Source organism: Myxine glutinosa, chromosome 6 (assembly GCF_964187855.1).
Source record: "Myxine glutinosa chromosome 6, kmMyxGlut1.1, whole genome shotgun sequence".
Classification (NCBI taxonomy): domain Eukaryota; kingdom Metazoa; phylum Chordata; class Myxini; order Myxiniformes; family Myxinidae; genus Myxine; species Myxine glutinosa.
In genome coordinates, this window is record NC_136266.1 from 1,317,451 (window position 1) to 1,343,149 (window position 25,699).

Sequence of the window (25,699 nt, forward strand, 5' to 3'; positions counted from 1 at the left end):
CTTGTTCCTTCATTTGGATTCTGTCACAGGTTTGACCACAGTGTGGTCATTCTTGTTCCTTTATTAGGATTTTGTCGCAGGTTTGACCACAGTGCAGGCATTCTTGTTCCTTTATTAGGATTCTATCGCAGGTTGGACCACAGTGTGGTCATTCTTGTTTTTAAATCGGATTTTGTCGCAGGTTTGACCACAGTGCAGTCATTCTTGTTCCTTTATTAGGATTCTATCGCAGGTTTGACCACAGTGTGGTCATTCTTGTTTTTAAATCGGATTTTGTCGCAGGTTTGACCACAGTGCAGGCATTCTTGTTCCTTTATTAGGATTCTGTCGCAGGTTTGACCACAGTGTGGTCATTCTTGTTTTTAAATCGGATTTTGTCGCAGGTTTGACCACAGTGCAGGCATTCTTGTTCCTTTATTAGGATTCTGTCGCAGGTTTGACCACAGTGTGGTCATTCTTGTTTTTAAATGGGATTTTGTCGCAGGTTCTGTCCATAGTTCAAGTCGTGGATTCACCTGTGCGTGGGTATCCGGCTTGATGGGGAAAAACCATGGAGTCTGGCACACAACCTTCACAGCAATGTGATCCTTCTTGGTCATTGGAGAAACTCGAAAGTTTTGTGAAGTGGGGGAGAAGTAAAGGTAAAGAGAACAAAATAGTTGAAATGAAATTCAAGTTAAATTTTTTTTATTCAGACACGAACATCAGTACCTGTGTAATGGAGTTTACTCCATCGAACTCCAACCAACCATAATCACCAAACGTTCAATTGACTTGTTTTCTTCAAGTTGTGGTGAGGAGCTATTCTTGGGATGGCCTAGTGTTGTAGCTCATGGAAACCATGTTGCCAAATTCATACAAGTACAACTCAGAACATACAATGGATATGATAATCGTTTAATAAAGAAAAGGATTGAAATGTGAAGGTTCATTCAGTACACGAGGCCGAAATAACTCTTCTTCGCCCGTATATTCAGAGCGGCCACGTCGGCTCGAGTGGGGCCTTCCAGGGCCACGAGGAGCGGACAAGCATACCCGGGGTTAAACTCGATGTCCATGAAACAGGAAAGATCGATCAGATTCTGCTGGAACCTCTTCAGTCTCTGAGGTAACAATTATGAAGCTTGTCGGAGGTTTATGAAGTTTAAGAAACGTTAAAAACAGGAAAAAACACAAGCCTTGCATGTACAACTTGGGGGAGGGAGAGAGGGATATGCAGGGAGACCCTTTGGGGGGTGGGGAGGGGGGTGCATTCAAGACACCCTTTCAGGGTGGGGGGAGGAGGGATATGCAGGGACACTCATTTTGCAATAAATGTTCATTTCCCATTAATCGTACACTTTCTAAAATCAAATCTCACCCCTCCCCTCCAAATCTTCCCCATAACCCCTCCCCTCCAAATCTTCCCCATCACCCCTCCCCTCCAAATCTTCCCCATCACCCATCCCTTTCAAATCTTCCCCCTTTCCCTTCCCCATCACCCATCCCTTTCAAATCTCCCCCCCCCTTGCCCCCTCCCTCCTAAACTACCCCCTCAACCCTCCCTTCCAAGACTCCCCTCGCCTCTCCCCTCCTAGACTCCTCCCTCACCCCTCCCCTCCAAATCTCCCGCATATCCCATCCCTTTCAAATCCCTCCCCTTGTCCCTTCCGTCCCAAACTCCCCCCTCGCCCCTCCCCTTCAAATCTCCCCACCCTCATTTCTTCTCAATTTCCCCCCTCTCGCTCCCCCTCCTCAAAGCGTCCTCCCCGCTTCTTCCCCCTTCCAACTCTAACCTCCATCTCCCCCAACCTTCTGCCTCGCTCTTCCCCCTCCTCAAATAACACCTCATTGTGCCTCACCCAATCACCATCAAACCTTTTGTCCGCCCCATCCTTCCCTTTCTCCGAGCTATTCTGAAATCTCTGACACACCTTCAACAGCTCTCCCTACCTCTTCCAGATCTTACCATACCCCTCCTCCCCCCTGTTCTGTATCCGATGCTCCCCCTTCCTCTTCATTAACGGTATGGACCTCAAACATCCGGGGCCTTCGTTCAAACTTCACTGATCTCTCCATACAGGTTGCTTCTGTCAAACCAGACGTGATCTGCTTAACAGAAACTTTCCTCCTTCATGATGTCTCTGATTCCTTAATATCTCTCCCGGGTTACTCCCTCCTCCGGTATGATAGACCTGAGCCTCGTCCTGGAGGTGGGGTTGCTATCTTTATCAAAAACTCTCTTCCTCACTCGCCCTGCACTGCACTCTGTCCACCTCACCCCCAGGAATACCTCTGGCTACGGCTTCCCCTTCGCTCCCACCTCTTGTTCATATGTGTGTTGTACCGTCCACCAAACAGTGATGACTCCATCTACATCTCGCTGTCTGATAATATGGACCAACTTCTATATACTCATCCCAACTCTCTCGTCCTCATATGTGGTGATTTCAACTGTCATCATGCCAGTTGGCTGGGTGTGGGTACCTCTCTCACCAGCCATGGCTCCTCAGCAAAGGACTTCTGCGACTCACTGGGACTGACACAATCTGTCAATTTCCCGACCCGGATCTCAGTCTACGGAGCATCTTCTCTTCTGAACTTGGTTATGAGTTATGACTAACTTCCCTGAAAATGTCTGCTGCTCTTCTTCTGCTCCAATCGGATCATCTGATCATGTCCTTGTTAAAGTGGCCATCTCTCTGACCATTCTCAGGGAGCCTGCTCAGCGTCGACGAGTCTGGCATTTCACTCAGGCCAACTGGCACGGTCTTCAAGCAGCCATCAATCATCTGGACTGGCCTCCCATCTCTACCACCTCTGACATCAACTCATCCTGGGAATTCTTCCAAAGTAAATTGCTCTCTCTCATGCACAGATTTATCCCATCTCGTCTTCAGTTGTCATACCCTTCCTCCCGTCCATGGTACACGGAATCTTGTGGTGAGGCTGTTGCCCAGAAACAACTTGCCTTCGTCTCCTGGAAAGCAAATCCAACGGAAGGAAATCTCATTTCCTTTCACAAAGCCCGAAACAAGTGTGTGTCCACCCTCAGGAGAGCCAGGAAACAATATCTCTCCGTTCTCAAGACCGAACTCTCGTATCTGTCTCCCTCTTCCAAATCCTGGTGGCATCTGGTCAAATCCGTTTCTGGTGTTTGTTCCCCCTCCATCCCCCTCCCTTACCTCAAACGGCTACACAGCTGACTCCGCACGTGAAAAAGCTGAATGCCTCAACTCTGTGTTTGCCTCTAAATCTTGTGTCCCAAACCCATCCCTCTGTGTACCCACCATACCCAGTCGTACCCAGCTGCTCCTGGACTCCGTGTCCTTTCTTCCTGACAAGGTGGAAAAGTTTCTGTCAACCCTCGACTCTGATTCTGCAACTGGACCCGACGGCATCAGCCCACGGGTCCTAAAATCCTGCTCTGCCGCTCTATCTCACCCTCTCTCTGTTCTCTTCACCCTCTCTTTTGCTCAAGGTCAACTGCCATCTGCTTGGAAATCAGCCAACATCACCGCTTTGCACAAAAAAGGTGCAAAAACAGATCCTAGCAACTACAGACCAATCAGCCTTCTCCCAATTATCAGCAAAGTCATGGAATCCATCATTGCTTCAGATATGAAATCTTTCCTCTTCTCCAATGGCTTGATCTCTGATCATCAATTTGGTTTCAGACCAGGTCACTCTACTCTGGACATGCTGCTTCTGCTGTCTCAACAATGGATGGAGGTCCTCAATGCCAAACAGGAAATTAGAGCTGTCTCCCTCGACATATCACGTGCCTTCGATACGGTCTGGCACCCCGCTCTGCTCACCAAACTCTCCTCCTTTGGTATCCATGGAAATCTCCACGCATGGCTGGCGGACTTCCTCTCGAGTCGTCGTCAACGTGTGGCCCTGAATGGGTTTCTCTCATCTCCTCTTCCTGTTCAGGCTGGAGTTCCCCAAGGCAGTGTTCTGGGCCCTGTGCTTTTTCTGGTCTTCATCAATGATCTCTCTGACTCTCTTGAAAATCCTCTCTATCTCTTTGCTGATGACTCCACTCTCTGCCGCTCCATTCCTCATCCCTCAGATCGGCAGTCTGCAGCCTCCTCACTCTCTGAAGACTTGGACAAAATCACAGACTGGGCAAACAAGTGGAACATGTCTTTCAATCCTGACAAATCTCACACTCTTACTATGTCTCTCCGAAAAGATCGACTGGACAACCCTCCCATCTACTTTCTCAACAATCCTCTCCAAGAAGTTCTGTCGCTCAAGCTTTTGGGTCTCACTATCTGCCATGATCTTTCTTGGGAAAACCACATTTCCAAGCTGGCCTCCAAAGCCAGTCGCCGACTGGGCATCCTCCGTCGTGCGAAGTCCTTCCTCGGCACACCTGAGCTCGTCACCACATACAAGGCTTTCATCCGCAGCTCAATGGAATACTGTTCTCCCCTATGGGCCGGTGCTCCTGCCTCACACCTTGCTCGGCTTCACGCTGTTGAAACCAAAGCTTTCAGAATTATTGGAATCTCCCGCGATGAAGCTATCTCTGAGGGCCTTTCACTCACTCACCGCAGGCAGGTAGGTGGTCTTTCTGTCTTCTACCGACTCCTCTCCGGCCTTGCACCCCCAGCTCTCTCTGTGCTCTGTCCCCCAAATATTCCTACAGGTCGCACAAGATCTTCCAGCAACCCTCTGATGGTTAAACTGCCGAAATCTCGGCTCTCTGCTCACCTTCACTCTTTCATTCCTCTTTTCTCCCGCCTCTGGAACAAACTCCCTCACTCCCTTCAATCCCACTCCTCCCTCCAGGTCTTTAAAACAGCTGTTCACCACCATCTCTTATCTTCCCCCATCCAAAACCTTGATCTTTTCTACCCCCGCTAATTCACCCCAGATCCACTTTGTTTGAAATTCCAACTTCTTTCCTGGAAGTCCTGGCAGTGCCCATATGTGTTATACCTCTTCCACCCCCCACCCATGCCCCCCCCCCAAAGCCCTCGCCCTCTCTCAGATCTCTCGATGTCTCTCGGTCCCTGCTCTCAAATGTTGTGTTTGTGTCCTTCCCTCTCTCTCCCCATCTTGTCTACCGCTCCCGATGTTATATGTTTTATGTGTCGGTTTGTCTTTCTGTGTGATTAATGTTCGCTCTTTCACGAGCCTCGATCTTGTATACAAAAAAAAAAAAAAAAAAAAAAAAAAAAAAAAACCCTTTGGGGGGCGGGGAGTGCATTCAAGACACCCTTTCGGGGTGGGGGGGGGGGAAGGGATATGCAGGGACACCCTTTGGGGGGGGGTGCATTCAAGACACCCTTTCGGGGTGGAGGGAGAAGGGATATGCAGGGACGTCCTTTGGGTGGGGAATATTTATTCAGGGACATCCTTACCAGGTCGGCTTGCGCTCGTGTTGTTGGTTGTTTTTTGAGGGTCATGACCTCCACCACACTTAATCCGATCAACTCTCTCAAAAGCTGCACAAGAGGACAAAATAAGATTATCTGCATGCTCTGCATCTCAACTCTCTGCAAGATTAATAGTCCTTGAGCCAACCGGCCATATTTTGAAGTGAATGCTCCGGCGGGGGGAGTAATTCTCATTATGATTTTCCATTAGACCAATGTCTCAAGTGTCAGAAAAGGTGTGATGGACATCTGAGAACGGTAGCTTAGTGCCCGGATGGACGCCATCTTTGAAACCACCCAGCTCGAAAATGCCCATTTGGTGGGGTACATTGTTGCACGTGTATCTGGACTTCTATACTAGCTATCGATGTGCGGTTGACGACTAAATATACGTCCGATGTGTACCGTCTAAATAAAAAATAATATGAAGCATTTTGTTTTAGATTAATTATTATAAAAATCAATTATCGAAAAAAAATCATATATTTTTCAATATTTTATTATTAGACTTGTACTTTTTTTAGTGAAACAACACTGGTATGATTTTCCAAATTATGCATTGTGCTACACCGTTTATCTGTCTATAAAAATAACTCAAAAACTAAAACATATCATCCACCACGAGTTTACACAAAAAATATATGAAAAGGCATGCACTTTCCACAAACCGAAACTATGTCAGTTGGAATTTCCCGCCGATAATCAACCCACAGAACCCAGTGCCGAAAGTGACGTCAGTCTATTCTATACACAAAGAATTAAGTTAAGCACCCCCCCCCCCCCCCGTTTTTTTACAACCTCGCACATTACAAGTTTGTTGTCGTCAAAACAGTGTAATATACCCAAGTTATTGCTATATTTTCTGGAGAAGTGATATTATGGGCACATAAAAACATAACAATCATGCCGTTTTCAATATTTTATTCTGAATAATTTAAGGTGAAATTTTTTGGGAATTTTAGGCATATTTTCACCTCAATTTAAGTATGGAGCTATAGGTCCATCACGGACAGTGTGGATGACGTTTATGTTTTCTAACGTACAGTCATTGTTCTGAGAAGACCTCTAGCGATCTTTGCGTCAATAACGTGTGTAGGACCCACGTGATCGGATCACTGACTCAACCCTACGTCTCATAGACCCTGTAAGCCGTCGTATGCGTTGCTGTGGCAGGTTGTTCCATTCCCGATGTAATGCACGTTCCAATTCATCCAGATTGGCTATTGGAGGGACCATCTTCGCAATTTGTCGTCCCAACATGTCCCGAACGTGCATTACATCGGGAATGGAACAACCTGCCACAGCAACGCATACGACGGCTTACAGGGTCTATGAGACGTAGGGTTGAGTCAGTGATCCGATCACGTGGGTCCTACACACGTTATTGACGCAAAGATCGCTAGAGGTCTTCTCAGAACAATGACTGTACGTTAGAAAACATAAACGTCATCCACACTGTCCGTGATGGACCTATAGCTCCATACTTAAATTGAGGTGAAAATATGCCTAAAATTCCCAAAAAATTTCACCTTAAATTATTCAGAATAAAATATTGAAAACGGCATGATTGTTATGTTTTTATGTGACCATAATATCACTTCTCCAGAAAATATAGCAATAACATGGGTATATTACACTGTTTTGACGACAACAAACTTGTAATGTGCGAGGTTGTAAAAAAACGGGGGGGGTGCTTAACTTAATTCTTTGTGTATATATTCTATATCTCAGTCTGAGATTTGTTGCGGTGACCTGATTAATTTCTGAGGGGGGGGGGGGGGGGGTGGGTGGCTTAAGAACTAAAAGTGAACATGTTAGATGGCGCCACATACAACTCTATTATAGAGTTGTATTGTGGCGCCATCTAACATGTTCACTGACTTGGATGAGTATGTCTATGTAAGCTGGCGAGCTTTTCGGATATCGGAGTAATCTAACGTCAGTCTTTTTGTTCTTTCAGCTGAGATGGCCGGTGTCGAGGTGAAACGGGCGAAGATTGAACCTGAGTCCGGAACGTGCATCCTGTGCAGCAAGAAGTCGCCACTCTCTGAACTAAGCAAGGCAGCGGGCAACAGTTCAACAGCATCAGAATATTGAATCGACTCGGGCACGGATGTTCGTACACAGTTCTGGAAGAAATCGAGACAGCGCTATGCATAGACAAATTAGCAAGTGTGGAGAAAGATACAGTACCACTTCCGTCACATGTGCACCCTTCGGTCCCGACTGTATTAGCATTCGATAACATCGACAGGCTAGAGGAATCGCTGAGTGGTGGCGGAACATCGCATCGCGTCAACGGTATCATCGTCCAACCGAAGTCGCAGTCGTGTTTGCCGCCCCAACCTCCATCGGCAGTATCCAAAGCAGATAAGAAGCGATCTATCCCGTCATCCAGCGATTTAGTTCCAATATACAGCGGTGGGAAACGAGAGGGCCCACCTGCAATCAAGCCTGCAGATCTTTCTGACACTCTTGCAGGCGCAACATCCCTTGCGCAGCGCCGAAATCACGTATGGATTATGACTCGCATGCTGGAACCATGCGACCAGACAATCAGTTCGTGGACTGGTTTCAACATCATGACTAGAGATCGTGTTCAGGTGACGGAAGATGTAGTTGGCTACCTGCCGACTATAAACGCGCCTGCCACAGATATGGCAACAGTGCAAGAAATCCTCAGAGAAGCTCTGAACATCATGTCATCACTTCAGCTTGAGCGTATACCGGTGGTGCTAGACCAGGCACTATTTGCTAAGGCGACCGAAATAGCATGGAAAGATGTCGATCGATATGGAAGAATCGTGCTCATGATGGGGAACTTCCATACCATCTGTAACTTCATGTCGAGCATTGGGAAAATGTTTGGAGATGCAGGCCTTCGGGATGTAGCTGTTGAGTCAGGAGTAATCGCTGAAGGTTCCATCAACAGGGTTCTGGAAGGCAAGCAATACAACCGTGCTGTGCGACTCCACAAGTTGATGTACGAGGCACTAATGCGCATCATTTGGAAGGGCTTCCAGGTGTGGATAGAAAGCAATCATCCTGACAAGGAACCCCAGATTCGAAGCACTGACCTCAAAATTCGCAGCATCAAGGAGGATGTTTGCCACGAGACTCTCGCTGCTGCTCTCGATGATGATTCATGTGTACAGAGCTTTGACATGTTCGCGAAATACCTACATTTTCTGCGAACCAAACATGGAGACCTGGCTCGCTTCTGGATGATGTATATTGATATGGTAGAGACCCTGCTGGGGTTGATTCGTGCGGATAGAGAAGGCGACTGGATGCTTCACTTGGCTTGTGTCAGAAGAGTGATCCCTTGGTGTTTCGCAATGAACAAGGTGAACTATGCTAGATATCTACCAGTGTACTATGCACAGATGACGCAACTCCACGAAACATGCCCCGAGTTGTACAGGCATTTCAATCAAGGCTACTTCTCCGTACAGCTTAGACCAGGGAATCCATTTGCCAGAATCGCTGTTGATCAGACAACAGAAGAAACAGTAAACAAAGATACGCAAACAGCTGGAGGAACACGAGGTTTTAGTCTTCGACAAGGGGCTGTGTCACGATACTATCTAACTGCAGAAAATCGGGCTACTGCACTGAGGCAACTACGAGAAACTATCCTTGTGAATGGCAGCGACACATCTCACGCCAAGCACCCTGACTTGTCTACTTCTCGCATCAAACGTGATGAGTCTGGCGTCACAGCTATCTGTGATCTACTGGAAAATGACTGGACCAATCCATTCGCCGATGATCCGTCATGTCTTCTCAGTATATCTACCGGAGCGGCTGCGAGGGAGGACGTTTCTAATGACCTACTCAACACCCTGCAAAAGGGGGAAGCGGCGTATCAAAGCTTCCAGAAACGTCTTGAAGAGGGAACAAGCTTTCATGACACATTGAACAAGCTAAACTTGAAGACCTTTGGTAAGATCAAGCAGAAAGTTGTGAAGGGCACAAACAAGGAGATCGTCCTGAGAGCTGACAGACAACTGTTTGCCACCATGATACTCATCGCCAAGACAAGGAACCTCGACATGCAACTTGTCCTTTGTCACCCACTAGGGCCGTTACCATGGTCTTTGGCAAACGTTGATGGGTCAATGAAAAAAACGAACAAAGCTGCACTTGCGAAACACATGGAAGGTCTTGTGGAACCAGCCGAGAACGTTGACAAGCGAAGTGCAACAATAATTGATGCGATGGCTCTCATACAAAAGATGCATGGCGAGAACGACACGTTCGAAGAACTATCTGACCGCATCCTTGCTGCAGCGCTTCACGCTGGTCAAGGCAGTGAGCGCATCGATGTTGTCTTTGACACATACACAGAAGAATCCATCAAAGCAGCTGAGCGTGTGAACCGCGGTTCAAATGAAGGCATCAGTTTCAGCGAGATCAGACCCGCACACAAAATCATGAACTGGCGGCGTCTCCTTGCTTGCAGCCAGACAAAGGAGAAACTGGTTGTGTTTCTGGCGGAGTCGTGGAAACATGAAACAAATCGTGAAAAGCTAGGCAACAGAACACTGTATGTCACCTGTGGTGAAAAATGTCTGGTACTGACCCGCGATAGGTGGAAGTTGGTGCAAGCACTCAAATGTAGCCACGAGGAAGCAGACACGCGTATGTTTCTCCACGCAAAGCACGCCGCTACCCACTACAAGACGATCATCTTAGTGGCAGATGACACCGACGTTCTGATCATCAGTCTTCATCTCAGCAGAACCATCGATAGTCAGCTCTTCATCAGACGAGGAACAAAGGTTCGAGTCAGAATGATCGACGTTGGAAAGTTGGCTGCGGTATTGGGGTCTGGAGTTTGCAGTGCATTGCCAGGGCTTCATGCATGGAGCGGGTGTGACACTGTGAGTGCTCTGGCTAGCCAAGGAAAGATAAAGGCTTTGAAGCTTGTGCAAGCGAAGGAGCTGTATCTTCAAGCATTCACAGATCTGGGATCTTCGTGGAATGTACCAACAGACGTCTTCAATAGCATTCAGGCCTTCACGTGTCAGCTGTACGCCAAGAACACGAAGATCGTCGGTGTTAATTCGCTCCGTTATCACATGTTCTGTGCAAAGAAGGGCCAGATCGAATCTGGACAATTGCCGCCTTGTGAAGACTCCTTGATGCAGCATACGCTTAGGGCCAACTATCAGGCGGCTATCTGGCGACGCAGCCTTGAAAACCTACCAGACGTCCCAACACTATCAGCAGGACATGGTTGGGAACTCGATGATGGCGGTTCGCTCACAATCCGATGGATGGCGGGTCTACCAGCTCCAGATGTCGTCTTGAATCTCATCTCATGCACATGCAGAAGGACGTGTCGACCGTCAGATTGCTCCTGCATACTGAATGGGTTGAAGTGCACTGTTGTGTGTAAGCTGCAGGGATGCTCCAACATGGTGCAGGATGATGCTATCGTGGCTCAGGATGCCAATGACTCTGATGGCGACTCTGATTATTAACTTTGTGTGCACTGTATATTGTATAGCATATGTTGTTCTCTATTATAATGCAGGCCAAATTGCCTGAAAATCTTTATAGACAGATAAACGGTTTAGCAAAATGTATAATTTGGAAGATCATACCGGTGTTATTTGACTAAAACATGACATGTTCAATGATACCTCCGCTTGCTTATTAGGAATATACATCGTATGGTGTTAAAATCAGCTCCATACGTCTTTCCAAACTCTAGTAATGAATAATTAATATAATTGGCGGCCATTTTGAAATCCAAGATGGCCACCAAAGTGCAGATTTCCTATGTAACAATTTCCGCCTGCTTATTAGATATCGTATGGTGTTAAAATCCTCTCCGTACGACATTCCTAACTTGCGTTATCGTCAGAATAGATAATGCCAGCGGCGGCCTAAGTCATTTTATGCCTCTTTACATTTATTTGTTGTAAACTCGTGGTGGATGATATGTTTTAGTTTTTGAGTTATTTTTATAGACAGATAAACGGTGTAGCACAATGCATAATTTGGAAAATCATACCAGTGTTGTTTCACTAAAAAAAGTACAAGTCTAATAATAAAATATTGAAAAATATATGATTTTTTTTCGATAATTGATTTTTATAATAATTAATCTAAAACAAAATGCTTCATATTATTTTTTATTTAGACGGTACACATCGGACGTATATTTAGTCGTCAACCGCACATCGATAGCTAGTATAGAAGTCCAGATACACGTGCAACAATGTACCCCACCAAATGGGCATTTTCGAGCTGGGTGGTTTCAAAGATGGCGTCCATCCGGGCACTAAGCTACCGTTCTCAGATGTCCATCACACCTTTTCTGACACTTGAGACATTGGTCTAATGGAAAATCATAATGAGAATTACTCCCCCCGCCGGAGCATTACTTTTGGTCTGGCTCAAGGACTATAAGGCTCATGAAAGAATTATGTGATGGAGAGTGAAAAGACAATGACGTCACAGTGGGCCAATAGTCGGACACAAGTAAAGGAATGGAGGAAGAGGAAAGGGGGCAAAAAACAGTAATCTGCATGAAAGAGGGTTGAGTTAGGAAGGATTAATGGGGGTAAAAAGATCATGCGTAACTATGTGTGCTGTGGGGGAAGGAAGAGGGTAGAGGGGAGAAGGCAGGGGGTTCACATGAAATGCTGGTGCTCTTTTCATTTTCCATGCAAATCACATTAATAAGCCTTATCATCTATTAATCTATCTTCTATCTATCTATAATTCCATTAATCTCTGTGTGTTTGTATGTGTGTATGTGTGTATGTGTGTATGTGTGTATGTTTGTCTGTGACCGCTGTTTCTCGACAACCACGGGTCCGATATACTTTAAACTTGCCAGGTATATTGCTGGGGACCCGAGGATGTGCCTTTTCAAGGTTTCATATTAATCGGACAAGTACTTACCGAGCTATGGCGATTTCTTTACCAAACACTGCAAGCCGTTCGCTTTGGACCAAACCATTGCATGTAAATAGAGGGGGGGGTTCTGTGGTCGTTGCGAATGGACCAAACCATTCATGTAAATAGAGGGGGGGGGGGGGTTCTGTGGTCGTTACTGCCACGTGGTTTCAAAGTTTTTTTTTGTTGTTGTTGTTTGCACGCATGTTTTTTTGCACCCACGTACGGGCACGCCCTAGGATGTTTACACACACACACCCCTACACAAATTTTTTTTTTTTTTTTTTTTTGGCAAGGAACGGGCACCCACGTACGGGCACGTCCTAGCTTATATATAGTACGGGCATGCCCTAGTATATATAAAACAAAGTTTTTGTTTGTTTGTCTGCACGCGCTAATCTCCTGAACGGTGAAAGATAAGAGGAAACCTCTGAAACAAAAAAGGTCGGGACGGGCCCTGGGAAGGTTATAGGCTAGGTGGCGAGGCCGGTCGAGGCCGCTTCGGCCGGGCTGGGCCCATTTCGCAATTAAAAGCTGAGCTGAATGACAGTAATCAATCTTCTACGGCCGCGAGTAAAAGCTGAATTATAGTAATAAATTCATTCAAAAAGAACCTGGGAAACGCCGGGTGCTTTCGGCTACTCTATAATAACAAAAGGCAGTGTGTGTGTGTGTGTGTGTGTGTGTGTGTGTGTGTGTGTGTGTGTGTGTGTGTGTGTGTGTGTGTGTCTATGTCCTCCATAACTCCAAAACCATGAAACCGAGCGGCCCCAAACTTTGCATGCATACTTCTCGAAGTCCAAAGGATTGCATGAATAAAAACTGGGTCAAAGCCAAACCGTCTCGACTTTTGTGTCTCCCTGTCTTTTATCAGCCGCACTTAAAAGAGTGGTCCATATTTGCCGAAGACAGAGTCCAGAACATCTTCCCTTGTGTTGAAGTTCAGTCCACCTACAAAGAGCTTGCCAACATTGCCTCCATCCCTGACTTGTGTGTGCTGACACTTAGTTTCAGGGTACTTGACAAGAAGTGTCTGTGCAAAGCGTGACGTCAGTACCTTCCTCTTCTCTTCAGAGCGCTTCCTACCCATAGCACGAGTCGCGGCACAGGATGGAAAGATACCCGGAATCTTCTGCTCTAACTGTGCAGTGTTATTTTCCATACTAGGCTTTTCAACAAACATCGGGTTACCAGAAACCTGACCACCGGCCAAATCATTCCCGATAACAAAAGATATTCCCTCTACAGGTAGAGTGGCTTGTAAACCTACGGTGACCGGTCCTGACACCAAATCCGACTTTAAATGGATGACATGAAGTGGAGCTTTAACATAGCCACCAACCCCCCATAAAAGAACACTAACACCAGTTGCCGTCTTCTCTGACAATGGCAAAATGCCCTCAAGCATCAAAGATTGATGTGCTCCTGTGTCCCTCAATACCCTAACAGGTCTCTGGTTCGTTAAGTCTCCATCCAGTGACACAAACCCCTCTGAAATAAAAGGTTTGTACCCCTCTTGAACAAGGTCGTTCTGTGATGCCGTAACTTTGGCATGGGAACCTTCACAAGGCACTGTCCTCCAAGGACGATTTCTCGCATTTGCCAATGCATTCGGAGTTGTACTAGTCTGACTCCGCTCCTGATTTTTCCTTTTCAGGGCGTAACATTGTGACATCAAATGTCCAGGTTTCTTGCAAAAATCGCAAGTAGGCCCGGAGGAAAAACTCGTGGTCTGCCTCGAGCCCCCCGGAAGATAAGTCTGTCTTGGAACTGCAGTCTTCTGATCCCTAAAAGTCGCGGTATCAGATTTGTCCTCATAGTCATCTCTAGGCCGCCCCCATGAATATTCGTTCTCCACACCGGATGTACCATAACTCCCCTGGTGAACACTAGGCGGGAAGTTAGGTTTATGGAACCCCATCCTGTGTGTCAAGGCATCGTCATCTGCCACGGTTGCTGCCTGATACAACTCTGGTACCTTCTTTTCCTCCAGATGTACTTTAATGTCCTCGTGGACACACTGTTGGAATTCCTCCACCAAGATCAATTTTCGCAACAGTTCGAAGTCTTTCCCAATCCCCTTCGAATCACACCACCGATCAAACATGGTTTCCTTCATTCTGGCAAACTCCACATGGGTCTCACTCTCCCTCTTCCTGGCATTCCGGAATTTTTGCCGGTAAGCTTCAGGGATCAATTCATAGGCTTTGAGAATGGCTTTCTTCACTTCCTCATAATCTGTACATTTGTCAATCGGTAAAGCCGAATAGATATCTTGAGCTTTTCCCACCAGGACACTTTGCACTAACATAGTCCAGGACCCCACAGGCCATTTTAGCATCTGAGCCACTTTCTCAAAGTGTAAAAAAAACTTGGCTACCTCCTTTTCATTGAAGGGTGGAACCAGCCTCACATGCCTACCAACATCCCAGGTGTTCTGACTAGTTGTCGAACCAGCCGGCATGGATGCTACTTCTCCCCGTTCTCCCATTAATTCCAGCTCCTTCAGTTTAACTTCCTTATGATGCTCCATGTCACGTTCCTTTAACTCCCTTTCGGCTTTCCTTTCCTCTGCTCTTTCCTTTGCTCTTCTTTCTTCTTCAGCTCTCCTTTCCTCTGCTGTTCTCTTCTCGAGTTCTCTTGCAGCTCTCCTTTCCTCTGCTTTTAACCTTTCCTGGCTCTGCAGTTGCATCTCCATTTTCCGGAGCTCCACATTTTATTTTTCCTCGGGTAACCAATCCAAGGCTACCTCTGTCCATGTTCCTTGTCCCACCAGAGATTCTACCACCAATGTCTGCATCTCTGCTTTCTTCATATTAACTCGGACCTCCAAGTTAAAATGTCTGGCCAATATCAAGAGTTATGATTTTTTTTAACGCTTGGAACTGTGCCTCATTAGGGGACGCCGCAAACTGTTCTGCGTCAAACACCATGGTGACTATCAGTGAGCACCTGTTAACCTTCACACAAATTTTTTTCCAATTTTTTTGAAAAATTTGGGAATGTTAGAAAAAAATTCCAGCTTTGGGAATTTTGGGAATGTTAGGGAATTATATCCCAGACGAGCCCCCAATTTCTGTTACGTGCTCCTCCCCGACCCCCTGGTCACGGTGTACCTCCGAGCCCCGAGAGGAGTCACGGCAGAAAAATGTGTTATTCTGTATGTCAAAGATCAATGGAGAAGCCACCCCAATTATTACCCACAAACAAATATCGTATTAAGTTCACACAAGAATAACAACAACAACAACATGCATTTTAAGGCCATGTTCCCTGCTAGAGCGGGGGTTAGCCTTGCGGTCCCCATGACAATCTTCTCCATTTTGCCCTATTTTCTGCACATCTCCTTGTTAACCCCCTTGCCCGCATTTCTTCTTCCACCATCTTTAGCCAAGTCTTTCTCGGTCTTCCCCGTCCTCTACTTCCTTCTACATTAACTTCCATCACTCTTCTCAACCAGTCACTTTCATCCTTCCTCAATACATGACCAAACCATCTCAACCTGTTCCTCTTCACAGCATCAATCACAGGCAATATTCCCATCATCTTTCGCAATTCATCATTTGTCTTCCTCTCTCTCAACGATACTCCGCACATCCATCGAACCATTCGCATTTCCACCCTTTCCAGCCTTCGTTGCTGCTCAACATTCATTACCCATGTCTCGCTCCCATAAATCATAACACTTCTCACACATGCAGCATACACCTTTCCCTTCAGCTTCAGCGACACTCTCCTCCTCATCAGCACGCCACTCAGTTCCCGAAACTTCTTCCATGCACATCTCACTCGAGCAACCGTTGCCGAGTCTGATCCACCTTCTCCATTCAGCATGTCTCCGAGGTAGCAAAATGTTTTCACACCTTCCAGTTTCACGCCGTCTCCAAGATCCAACTCAACATTTCCTCCATCTGGAGCTCCCTCTGTGCACACCTTACATTTGAATGTAGCTGCCACACTGGTAAATGACCCTCTCAGACCACTACATTTTTGATGAACCCACTCAGCGCACATTGTACATTGAATGGAGTTCACTCCGACACCCTTCCTGCACACAGCACACGGCCACTTCCCAGTTCTTTCCACCTCACCACATGCTTTACCACTTGCCATCACCTTTGTCTTTCCGATATTCACCTTCAGACCTTTTGTCTCCATACATTCCTTCCACTTGTTCATCTTTTCCTTCAGTCCATCCATACTTTCCGCAATCAACACCAGATCATCTGCATACAACAACTCCCACGGAAAACCCTCCTTTACGGTCTGAGCCAGCACCTCCATCACAGCTACAAATAGTAGTGGACTTAGTACCGACCCCTGATGCACTCCCACCTTCACCTCAAACTCACCACTGTTCCCGTCCTTCGTCCTTACAGCTGTGCGTGCTCTTTTGTACATTGCCATCACTACTCTGATCAACCATTCCTCCACTCCTAACTTCCTCAATGCCCATGTCAATACTTTGCGTGGAACCCTATCGAATGCTTTCTCCAGATCAACAAACCCAAAAAACAACTTCTTCCTCTTATCCATGTACTTCTCCTGCAACTGCCTCACAATGAAAAGCGCATGTGTCGTTCCTCTTCCTGGCATAAATCCAAACTGCATTTCGTAGATCTTCACTTTCTTCCTTATCCTCCTCTCCAACACCCTTTCCAATACCTTCATTCCATGCTCCAATAACTTTATCGCTCGGTACGAGCCACACTCCAGAGGGTCACCTTTCCCCTTGTATAGAGGGACGAGGGTACTCAGTTCCCAATCCACTGGAATGCGGCCTTCTTTCACCACCAGATTACAGATCTCTGTCATTCTCTTCACGCCCCAACTTCCTGCTGCCTTCAACATATCTCCCACAACTCCCGTCGGCCCTCCCGCTTTTCCACTCTTCATTGCTTTTATCGCTTCCTCAACTTCCTTCTCAGTTATCTTCTCTGCGGACCTAAAACTGGGTTACTCTCTATGTTGCCATCCCATTCATTCTCTGTATTCAACAGCATTTCCATATATCTTTTCCATCTTCCTTTAATTCCATCTGGGTCGACAACGATTTGTCCCACTTCATCCTTCAAGCAACTCACCCCCATCACATCACACCTCTCTTTCGCTATGTGCTTTGCAATCCTGAATACTGCTTTCTGACCCTCTTCCGAATCCAAGCGTTCTCCGAACATTTTCCTACATGCCTCCTGCGCCTTTGCTACCTCTTTCTTTGCAGCCTTCCTGGCTGCCTTATAACTTTCATGCTCTGCTGTTTCTGCTCCCGTACCCTTCGCCTTCTGCCACTCTTTGAACTTCTTCCTCTTCTCGTCAATCCTCTTCCCAACCTCAACATCCCACCACCATGTTTCCGAGTGCCTCGGTGGTCCTTTTGTCCATCCACATACCTCACCAACGGCTCCCAACAGACTAGCTTTCATTGACATCCAACCCCTTTCAAGCTCAACCACATCATCCTCTACCCTACTCAGCCTCTCTTTTAATGCCTCCCTTACTGTCACCTCTTTCAACCCCCACACCTTCATTCTCGGTTGGTACTTCACCCGCCGAGCTCTCCTCGCACCTTTCACCCTTATGTCGCAGACAACCAAGTGGTGCTGTGAAACAGCCTCCTCCCCCGGGATCACCTTTGTGTCCCGGAGGTGCCCCCTATCTCGCCGACGCACCATCAGGTAGTCAACGGTTGTCGTCGACCCACCTGACGTGTATGTAACAAGCTTATTGTCCTCTTTCTGGAACTGAGTATTACAAATCAACAAATCAGCTCCATCAGCAAACTCCAAAATCCTTTCACCTTCTCCATTTCTCACACCATATCCGTAACCCCCATGAACTCCCTCAAAACCATCCATACTCCTTCCCACATGTCCATTCAGGTCTCCTCCCACCACAACAACTTCCTCATCTTTCACGTTTTCCATCAGCTTCTCTATCGCACACCAGAACTTGTCCTTCTCTTCATCGCTTCGACCAACCTGCGGAGCATATCCCGAGATGACGTTCACCAAGAGCTTTCCAATCATCATTTTCACCATCATCAACCTATCACTCACTCTAGTCACACTCACCACACTGTCTACAAACTCCTCAGAAAACAGGACACCAACAACATTCACGCCCTCCGGGCACCCTTGCCACACAAACTTGTATTTCTGTCCCTGCCTACCCTTCACCATTCTCACACCACTTCTCTTCCATCTCGTCTCTTGCACACAACATATGTCCACTCTTCTTCTGACCAATACCTCCACCACTTCTCCTGATCTCCCTGTCATTGTCCCCACATTCCATGTCCCAAACCTCAGAAACCGATCTCCACTTCGGGCTGCACCCTGCCCATATGTACTTGTGATTGTCATGGTTCTCTTTTTGAGGCAATGTTTTTTTTATGGCCGGATGCCCTTCCTGACGCCAACCCTCTTAGTCGTCTCTTACGACACGCAGGGATACGGTGTACCTATTCTGACCAGGGTACACACTGGGAAACGTTTAAAACATGTAAATTCTGGGGGGGGGGGGGGGGGGCATCAGCATCACGGCTGCGGTTTAAACATATTCCAACAATATCCAAACAGAACGATGAAAAAACAATCCGGGAAAAGTCTCCAAGCGAGAACGTGGATTTGAGAAAGAAGGAGCAGAGGCGGAAGAAAACGAGATACAGGGGGCGGGGCACAAGCCGAGACGAGGAGGAGAGCGAACAAGCACGTGTCCGGGAGGAGAGAAAGAATCAATATAGAATTCTTTGTCTCAGGATGTGAGGTGAGGGGGAGAAAACAAAATAAAAGAAACAAGCAATACAGCGAAGGAAATAACCCAAACCGACAAAACACCGACGGGGGGAGGGAAGCCCCAAGTCACCAGGCCGCGCATGAGGTATGACTCAGAAAACGATTAACTACACACAAGTTTGCACGAACCACAACCCAACACCAACTAGAAACACACAATAACACGTACACAGCAAAATAACCAGTGGAAATTTGACAAAGACAAGAATGGGAAAACACTCAAACTTCGATGCCGTGGAGAGCTCGAAGCACGCCTCACTCGCCCGAGGAACCGGAAGCCAGCCCTTCACACAAGAATAACAGTACAACAATAATAGTATTCAATAGTACAATCAATATGTCCTATGATGGTACCATCAGTTTTGTAATATAGAACTCACTGTGCTCCAAGTGAGTGAAACAAGAACATCCCCAATGTCTCTTATTCCCCAGCTTTAAGCCAGAGTCGATCCGCTCCAGCGATCGACAGAACGATGTCCGATCGAGACCAGAATCCCGTTCGGATGGCAAGTACAGTCACACAGCCACAGCTGCACAAAGGCGCCCTCAAGGCAACTGGGATATCCAAAGGCGCCCTCCAGGCGACTGAGAGATCACCCCCTCGGGTATGGACGTTCCACAGCTCCCAGTCGGCGACACGCAGACTTTCCACTCAAAAGCCACGTCACACACACACACCCCAGATCGACGTCTGAAGGCGGTGAAAATGGTCGAAACGAGACGAAACCGTGAGCGAAGCGCAAGTCCTGCGCTAGTCAAAATGGCCGAAGGCCCGGTCTCGTGGCGCAACGGCACGATGATGATTCTCTCCTGAATCGATCGCAAAACCTGACACGCAGGTTAATCTGTCACAGCGCTAACCACTCTGTCACAGGAATCCCTTTCCTGGGAAACCCGAAAGTTCGCTCGTGATTGTTGTTCACCAACGTTCGCTCCAGACCGCAAATAGCTCGGCTCCTTCGTGTCCAACTCCCTCGCTCCGCCTTCTTCCTCTCCTCTTCCTCTTCGTCGCCGTCCGGTTCCTGTTTCATTTAAAACATTAACCTTTTTACCTTTTGACAATAATAATTGCGATTTCCCTCAAACAACAATAATAATAATAATAATACATGTAACCAGAAATGTTTCAAGTGGATGAAAACCACAACAACGGAAGTGACGAATCCGTAACATTAAGCTGTCATTTTTCAGCCAATTGAAACGTGGTTTGGCTTGGGAACACTATCCCCTCTCACAGACTTTATTAAAGCATATAATCGAAATCTGGATTCCGATTTGATGATCGGATCCCATACACTAAATAAGTATCGAAATCTGGAATGAAATCTCAAAAATTTGACATTAGCGATTCTTATAACGAAATGTATTTATGCAAGCATGTCTGTTCTTCTTCTTCTTCTTCTTCTTGTTCTTCTTCTGCACTGTTAATTCATACCTCCAAATGATAGGATTTTTTTTTTTCCAAGTTACAAAATGCTTCAACTTTATTCCCATTTGTCATTTCATTATTGTGATTGTAAACAAAAACAATACAGAGAAATAGCGTGAACAAAGCATCAGCGCTTATTCCTCTTCTTCAAACCATGACAGAGAAACTCAGCTACCAATGAGATTGCCAAAACATCAACAGAAAAACAACATAAATCGAATTTTTCCCTGCGTTTTTGGTAACATACACCACCCAGATCTTCTTCAAACTCAACGAGAAGCTTTTTATTCAAACCCGGACACATTACGGATAAACGATCTGCTTCTGATAATAATTCTTCTTCTTCTTCAAAATCCCCACCAACGTGCCTGCATTCCGGCTTGTGGTGTCATGCGGTGCCTCGCCTGCTAAAAAAAATTTTTTCTCCCTTTTGGTGCGATCTTCTTTTATTATATTAACTAGCGTGATTCAGAGCACTCCACAGGCCTCACCACACGTCGTTTGAGAGAGATAGGCGTCTTTGACCATTTCGGTGTCTTTTGGGTCTTCAGGGACATTTGGGTCTTCAGGGCCATTTGGGTCTTCAGGGCCATTTGGGTCTTCAGGGCCATTTGGGTCTTCAGGGTCTTTTGGATCCTCTGGGCCTTTAAGGGTATTTTGTGTCTTTGGGGGTCTTCATGGGCTTTAGGTCTTAAGGGGCTTTTGCTTCCATTGGGCCTTCAAGGGTCTTTGGGGTATTTTGGGTCTAAAGGGTCTTCCGGGTGTTTTGGGTCTCCGGGGTCATTTGGGTCTCCGGGGCCATTTGGGTCTCCGGGGCCATTTGGGTCTCCGGGGCCATTTGGGTCTTCAGGGTCTTTTGGATACTCTGGGCCTTTAAGTGTATTTTGGGTCTTTGGGTGTTTTGGGTCTTCGGGGCTATTTGAATCTTCAGGGTCTTTTGGATCATCAGGGCCTTGCTCCACCAGCTCTGTCTGTGCTGTGTCCCCCAAATATTCCTACAGGACGCACAAGATCTGCCTGCAACCCTCTTCTGGTGAAACCGCCAAAAGCAATACTCTCTGCTCACCTTCACTGTTTCATTCTTCTTTTCTCCCGCCTCTGGAACAAACTCCCTCACTCTCTTCAACCCCACTCCTCCCTCCAGGTCTTTAAAACAGCTGTTCACCACCATCTCTTATCTTCCCCAATCCAAAACCTTGATATTTTCTACCCCCGCTAATTCACCCCAGATCCACTTTTCTGAAATACCAACTTCTTTCCTGGAAGTTTTGCACCCGCTCTGTTCACCAAACTCTCATGCTATGGTATCCATGGAAATCTCCACGCGTGGCTGGCGGATTTCCTCTCTCGTCGTCGTCAACGTGTGGCCCTGTAAGGGTTTCTCTCATCTCCTCTTCCTGTTCAGGCTGGAGTTCCCCAAGGCAGTGTTCTGGGCCCTGTGCTTTTTCTGGTCTTCATCAATGATCTCTCTGCCTCTCTTCAAAATCCTCTCTATCTCTTTGCTGATGACTCCACTCTCTGCCGCTCCATTCCTCATCCCTCAGATCGGCAGTCTGCAGCCTCCTCACTCTCTGCAGACCTGGACAAAATCACAGACTGGTCAAACAACCTCCTCTCTGGGCTTTCAAAATCATTGGAATCTCCCGCGATGAAGCTATCTCTGAGGGCTTTTCACTCACTCACCGCAGGCAGGTAGGTGGTCTTTCTGTCTTCTACCGACTCCTCTCCGGCCTTGCTCCCCCAGCTCTCTCTGTGCTCTGTCCCCCAAATATTCCTACAGGTCGCACAAGATCTGCCAGCAACCCTCTGATGGTTAAACTGCCGAAATCTCGGCTCTCTGCTCACCTTCACTCTTTCATTCCTCTTTTCTCCCGCCTGTGGAACAAACTCCCACACTCCCTTCAATCCCTCTCCTCCCTCCAGGTCTTTAAAACAGCTGTTCACCACCATCTCTTATCTTCCCCCATCCATAACCTTGATCTTTTCTACCCCCACTAATTCACCCCAGATCCACCTTGTTTGAAATTCCAACTTATTTCCTGGAAATCCTGCCAGTGTCCATATGTTTATACCTCTCCCACCCCCCCCCCTTCACATGCCTCCCCCCCTTCACATGCCTCCCCCCTTCACATGCCTCCCCCCCAAAGCCCTCTCCCTCCCACAGATCTCTCGATGTCTCCATGTCTCTCGGTCCCTGCTCTCAAATGTTGTGTTTGTGTCCTTCCCCCTCTCTCCCCATCTTGTCTACCGCTCCCGATGTTATTTGTTTTATGTGTCTGTTTGTCTTTCTGTGTGATTAATTTTCGCTCTTTCACGAGCCTCGATCTTGTATACAAAAAAAAAAAAAAAAAAAAAAAAAAAAAAAAAAAAAAAAAAAAAAAAAAAAAAAAAAAAAAAAAAAAAAAAAAAAAAAAAAAAAAAAAAAAAAAAAAAAAAAAAAAAAAAAAAAAAAAAAAAAAAAAAAAAAAAAAAAAAAAAAAAAAAAAAAAAAAAAAAAAAAAAAAAAAAAAAAAAAAAAAAAAAAAAAAAAAAAAAAAAAAAAAAAAAAAAACAAGTGGAACATGTCTTTCAATCCTGACAAATCTCACACTCTTACGATGTCTCTCCGAAAAGACCGACTGGACAACCCTCCTATCTACTTTCTGAATAATCCTCTCCAAGAAGTTCTGTCGATCAAGCTTTTGGGTCTCACTATCTGCCATGATCTTTCCTGGGAAAACCACATTTCCAAGCTGGCCTCCAAAGCCAGTCGCAGACTGGGCATCCTCCGTCGTGCGAAGTCCTTCCTTGGCACACCTGACCTCCTCACCACATACAAGGCTTTCATCCGCAGCTCAATGGAATACTGCTCTCCTCTCTGGGCTGGTGCTCCTGCCTCACACCTAGCTCGTCTTCACGCTGTTGAAACCAAAGCTTTCAGAATCAATGGAATCTCCCGCGATGAAGCTACCTCCGAGGGCCTTTCACTCACTCACTGCAGGCAGGTTGGTGGTCTTTCTGTCTTCTACAGAATCCTCTCCGGCCTTGTTCCTCCAGCTCTCTCTGGGCTCTGTCCCCCAAATATTCCTACAGGTCGCACAAGATCTGCCTGCAACCCACTGATGGTTAAACTGCCAAAATCAAGACTCTCTGCTCACCTTCACTCCTTCATTCCTCTTTTCTCCCACCTCTGGAACAAACTCCCTCACTCTCTTCAATCCCACTCCACCCTCCAGGTCTTTAAAACGGCTGTTCACCACCATCTCTTATCTTCCCCCATCCAAAACCTTGATCTTTTCTACCCCCACTAATTCACCCCAGATCCACTTTTTTGAAATTCCAACTTCTGTCCTGGAAGTCCTTGGTGTCCTTGCATTTTATACTTCCCACAACGCCCACCCCCCCCCAATTCCCACGCCTCCTCCGCCCCCCCCCCAAGCCCTCTCCCTCCCACAGATCTTCCGATGTCCCTGCTCTCAAATGTTGTACTTGTGTGCTTCACCCTCTCTCCCCATCTTGTCTCCCACTCCGTTTGTCATGTTTCATGTGTCGGTTTGTTTTTTTGTCATTAATGTTAGCTCTCACACGAGCCTCGATCTTGTATACAAAAACAAACAAACAAACAAAAACAACCGTGCAATCACCCTGTAATTAGCACAATGGCGACCCATTTCATCCCTGTCATTACACACCCTCCACCTGAGCAATCGAAGACCAGATATAAAAACGCTCATCCCGTCGATCACAAATGTCGGACACGGAGCTTGTCCCCCGTCGCCTTACCGAAGGAGCCAAGGAGACATCGAGACAGGCGGAACCGTCCGTGACACGAACCTCCATACCCCAGGTATCGTGTTCCGTCTTCAAGCAGCTGAGCAGCGTCACGATGAAGCCCTGAGAACAGGAGCACAACAAAACCATCCAGGTGAAGGAAAGCACTTCAGCTACCTGCACGAGGTACATACTTTACAAGAGGGAACTCACATGCAATCCGTCCATTCTAGGCATACATTCCTCTCAAGCTCGGACTACAGCTTGCAGTGCGCATGCGCGATTTACACCTGGTTTCACAGCATCATTAGATATTGGTTCAGATGGGAACACGAAGCACCCCAACTCGACAACCAATGAGATGATGAGAGGTTTACACCCACACTACAAATCTACAACTACCTCTAACATAGACATCTTCATACAATTACACCAACCCACACTACAAATCTACAACTACCTCTAACATAGACGTCTTCGTACAATTACACCAACCCACACTACAAATCTACAACTACCTCTAACATAGATATCTTCATACAATTACACCAACCCACACTACAAATCTACAACTACCTCTAACATAGACATCTTCATACAATTACACCAACCCACACTACAAATCTACAACTACCTCTAACATAGACGTCTTCGTACAATTACACCAACCCACACTACAAATCTACAACTACCTCTAACATAGACATCTTCATACAATTACACCAACCCACACTACAAATCTACAACTACCTCTAACATAGACGTCTTCGTACAATTACACCAACCCACACTACAAATCTACAACTACCTCTAACATAGATATCTTCATACAATTACACCAACCCACACTACAAATCTACAACTACCTCTAACATAGACATCTTCGTACAATTACACCAACCCACACTACAAATCTACAACTACCTCTAACATAGACGTCTTCATACAATTACACCAACCCACACTACAAATCTACAACTACCTCCAACATAGACATCTTCATACAATTACACCAACCCACACTACAAATCTACAACTACCTCTAACATAGACGTCTTCGTACAATTACACCAACCCACACTACAAATCTACAACTACCTCTAACATAGACGTCTTCATACAATTACACCAACCCACACTACAAATCTACAACTACCTCTAACATAGACATCTTCATACAATTACACCAACCCACACTACAAATCTACAACTACCTCTAACATAGACATCTTCATACAATTACACCAACCCACACTACAAATCTACAACTACCTCTAACATAGACATCTTCATACAATTACACCAACCCACACTACAAATCTACAACTACCTCTAACATAGACATCTTCATACAATTACACCAACCCACACTACAAATCTACAACTACCTCGAACAAAGATTACCTTCATACAATTACACCAACCCACACTACAAATCTACA

General features: G+C 46.3%; 1 protein-coding gene across 3 annotated transcripts in view; it reads right to left on the reverse strand.

The window, feature by feature from the left end:
* Positions 1–670: 670 nt before the first annotated feature.
* The window catches only part of RMI1 (RecQ mediated genome instability 1), a 102,117-nt gene continuing 77,088 nt past the window's right edge, over positions 671–25,699 (reverse strand). For all 3 annotated transcript variants that reach the window (XM_068119492.2, XM_078779546.1, XM_068119491.2), the window contains 3 exons: positions 24,270–24,380; positions 5,355–5,438; positions 671–1,103 (listed from right to left, as the gene is read on the reverse strand). In XM_068119492.2, coding sequence (XP_067975593.2) covers positions 933–1,103; positions 5,355–5,438; positions 24,270–24,380 — 366 coding nt within the window. In that variant the 3' untranslated portion in view covers positions 671–932. The remainder of the gene's footprint in view (positions 1,104–5,354; positions 5,439–24,269; positions 24,381–25,699) is intronic.